The 3,138-nt window shown below is 50.1% G+C and overlaps 1 protein-coding gene across 2 annotated transcripts; it reads left to right on the top strand.

Moving 5' to 3' along the window:
* The first annotated feature begins 348 nt into the window (after nt 1–348).
* On the top strand, nt 349–2,776 carry FAM181A (family with sequence similarity 181 member A). Of its 2 annotated transcripts, none has more exons than XM_032445011.1 (2): nt 349–642; nt 769–2,776. In XM_032445011.1, the coding sequence occupies exon 2, from the start codon at nt 839–841 to the stop codon at nt 1,706–1,708; it is 870 nt and encodes a 289-aa protein (XP_032300902.1). In that variant the 5' UTR covers nt 349–642; nt 769–838; the 3' UTR covers nt 1,709–2,776. The 2 variants fall into 2 exon arrangements, with proteins under 2 accessions (XP_032300902.1, XP_015720879.1); XM_015865393.2 differs by having other exon boundaries at nt 349–491.
* Nucleotides 2,777–3,138: the final 362 nt, after the last annotated feature.

Genomic DNA, 3,138 nt, shown 5'->3' on the forward strand with positions numbered 1-3,138 from the left:
CTGTGCCAATGAAGCATGGTCAGTATCAGCCCCCAGACAGCTTTGGGGAGCGCAGAGAAAAGGGTGCCTAAACTTTCCAAACTCATCGTCGGCGCTTTTCCTTTGGACTGTGCTTTTAAAAAAGAAAGGCCTTGGTAGGGGTGAAGAGGATAGGGGAGAATGGTAGAAATCGCGGGGAAATGATTGTATTTATTAGCTGTCTTTCTGTGGCTGTCCCCATGGTGACAATTTGTGATGGCAAAGAATGTGAGAAGGGGAGGCTGATGCCTGATTGGGATGCTTTGTATTTGGCAAAGTGGCTCCTGATTGGTCTGAGAGAGCCCCGAACTCGGCAGAGTCGATATTCATTCAGCTTGCTCAAGTGCTCGCTCAACTGCCTCCACACACACCGGCTGCCTCCGTCGGGCCTGGCAGTGTGTAACCTGCCTAACAAGATTAGCACGAAGGGGCTCTTCTCTACCAGCACCAGCAGGAAAGCCCCAGCGCGCCGGGTGAGTGTCCGCGCTTGCTTGCAGGGACGTGAGAGCAGCTGTCTTGGCTCCTTCTCCCCACCTATGCCTCACCTAATGAGATTAAGTGAGCATCCCTGTTCCGGGTCAGTGCTGAGGGGCTGCAGGTGCATGGCATCCTGCCTGCACAGAGGTGAGCTGACAGACAACCTGTGTGCTTAGCTGAGAAGTTTGATGTCTTCTCTCCACCTCCTGCAGTGTTCTTGATGCTTTTTGAACGCAGGCTTCGCACTCTGAGTCTGCCTGCCGTGTCTTGCAGGTTGGCCAAGGCTTGCCTGAAACGGATTATAAACATTTAATGGGAAACTCTGCACAGCACGTCCAGTGAAATGGCATCGGACAGCGAGGTAAAAACCCTGCTGAACTTTGTCAACCTGGCCTCCAGTGACATCAAGGCAGCCCTGGATAAATCAGCTCCCTGCCGCCGGTCGGTGGACCACAGGAAATATTTGCAGAAGCAGCTGAAGCGTTTTTCTCAGAAGTACTCGCGGGTGCCACGGTGCCACTCTACCAAGCCTTCGGAATGTGGCCCACGTCGTGGAGCAGAGGACAGGACCCGCAGCTGCCAGCCTGAAGTGCCTGACCCTGGCCCCCACAATGGGGCTGCTGCAGAGAAGGTACTGCAGGCAGCTGAGGTGGAGGAGAGCCTGGCTGGGGAGCAAGCTGTGCCAGAGCAAAACCCTGAGGCCAACAGGCCAGATCAGGTGCCCATGAGAAAACGACAGCTTCCTGCATCCTTCTGGGAAGAGCCACGGCCGCCACAGAGCCTCCCAGTCAGGGGCTTCCCTGCGGCCCCTGAAGGGCTACCAGTCCCCAGGGAACCTCCTCCTCCCTTTGAGGGGAAGAAAAGCAAAAGGAGTGAAGACACCACTGGACCTGAGAGCCATGAGCCTGCCCTTAATGCAGGGGAGAAAGACCCCACTGGTGTTCTCTCAGGCCGGGTGGGTGCCTGGACCTGCTGCCCCTTCCCCTGCCCTGGACCAGCTGTCTACCAGCCCCCAGGAACGCTGCCTCCATCACCTTTCCCAGGGCTGGGGCTGTGGAGGAAGGGCACTGCCACGCTGCCAGCTGAGGCACAGCCCTTCTGTAAGGAGGCAGAGGGCACAGGGCAGAAACTCTACAGACCTGTGGTTTTGAAACCCATCCCTACCAAGCCCACCATTCCCTCACCGATTTTCAATGTTTTTGGCTACCTTTAGCCAGAGGAAAGGGAAAGAGTGTGTGACATTGGACAAAATAACCTCTTAAAGGGAGTTGAAGCATCAGGTTGGGCAATGGGCACAAGGGGCAGGTTGTGTGCGGAAGAGGTGGTGTTGGCCACACCACTGTCCCCTGCACAGGCTGGAGTGAATTAGTAACTGTACAGTCTCCATTCTTCTTTTCCTATGCAGGTAAAAATCAGGAATAAGCCCTGTGGAGCTGGTGGCATGGCATGTGGGGCAAATTAGACCTCTTTTATGGAAGCACATTGTTGGAGCTATGGCAAGCAGGTCTCTGGGCAATTTACAGGCACAATTGTAACACCTCGGAGACCTCGTCTATGTGGGAGCATCTTCCTGGGTTGCCCTGCAGGCACAGCACTGAAATGAAATGAAATAAACTCACTGAAACTGTTTTTTGTACTTTTAAGTAATTCCGGAGAAGTCAAGATATTCAGGTCACTTCCTTTTGCGTGCAAGAGACTGGAAGGACGGTATTTAATGTAGAAACTACATTTGTGAATTGATTTAAGCTCTTCTCGTGTGTAAATACTAAAAGAATTGAAAGAAAAAATAAAGGAAGAAGGGAGGTAATTTTATTCTGGTGATTCTGCAAATGCAATGTTTTTACTTTTGCCCACTGAGTAGATGCAGGTTTAATTTTCAGGTGCTGGTTTGACATGAAGGCTGAAACCTTTACTTATTTAGGGTGATGTAATTCAGATTTAGTCCTGAGGCTGGGAAATCGATGGATGTTAAAGACATAAATTATGATAGAGAAGTGTTTATAATAGCTTGCCCTCATTTCTCTTTAGCAGGGATCTTTTCTTATGTCTGATTTTAAGATACAGTTACAAGACTGAACAATACACAAATGATCTGCCTATTGTTTTCTTAATTATTTTGGTGAAGTGGTACAGTAAAAGCTAATAGGTGATTGTTCAAGTTAAGTTTGTCTTAAACCCATTGACAAGGTGTTGCTAAGGCACAGAACGTGAGACCTGAAAGGTTTAATATTGTGTGCCTTCATATTCTGGAGCATATTCATACTGGAATAAATCACTGAGATCAAGAGATGTGCTGGGGGGGGGGGGGGGGGGGGGGGGGGGGGGTTGTGAAGCTGGGGGAGGACAGAGAATGGGCATCTGTGCCCTTTCTTGGCCTGAACCTGCTCTCCCTGGAGCAAATGGGAGCTTCTCTTGGGACTTAGCAAAAAGTGGTCTTGATCTGGTTGGCCCCTGACTACTGTAGTGCTCTATCACACTATCACACTATCTCTATGAAGAGAAAAACAGGCCATGCTTCTTTCAAGCACACTGCAGTCATGAAAAAATTATCATCTTAAGCCACCGTAGTTTAATTTTGGATCTTCTGATGGGGCTTGCTGTTATGTAACCAGGCTGCAACTGCAGTTAGGATATAAACTACTC

The sequence above is a fragment of the Coturnix japonica genome, chromosome 5 (assembly GCF_001577835.2).
Source record: "Coturnix japonica isolate 7356 chromosome 5, Coturnix japonica 2.1, whole genome shotgun sequence".
NCBI classification, from domain to species: Eukaryota; Metazoa; Chordata; class Aves; order Galliformes; family Phasianidae; genus Coturnix; species Coturnix japonica.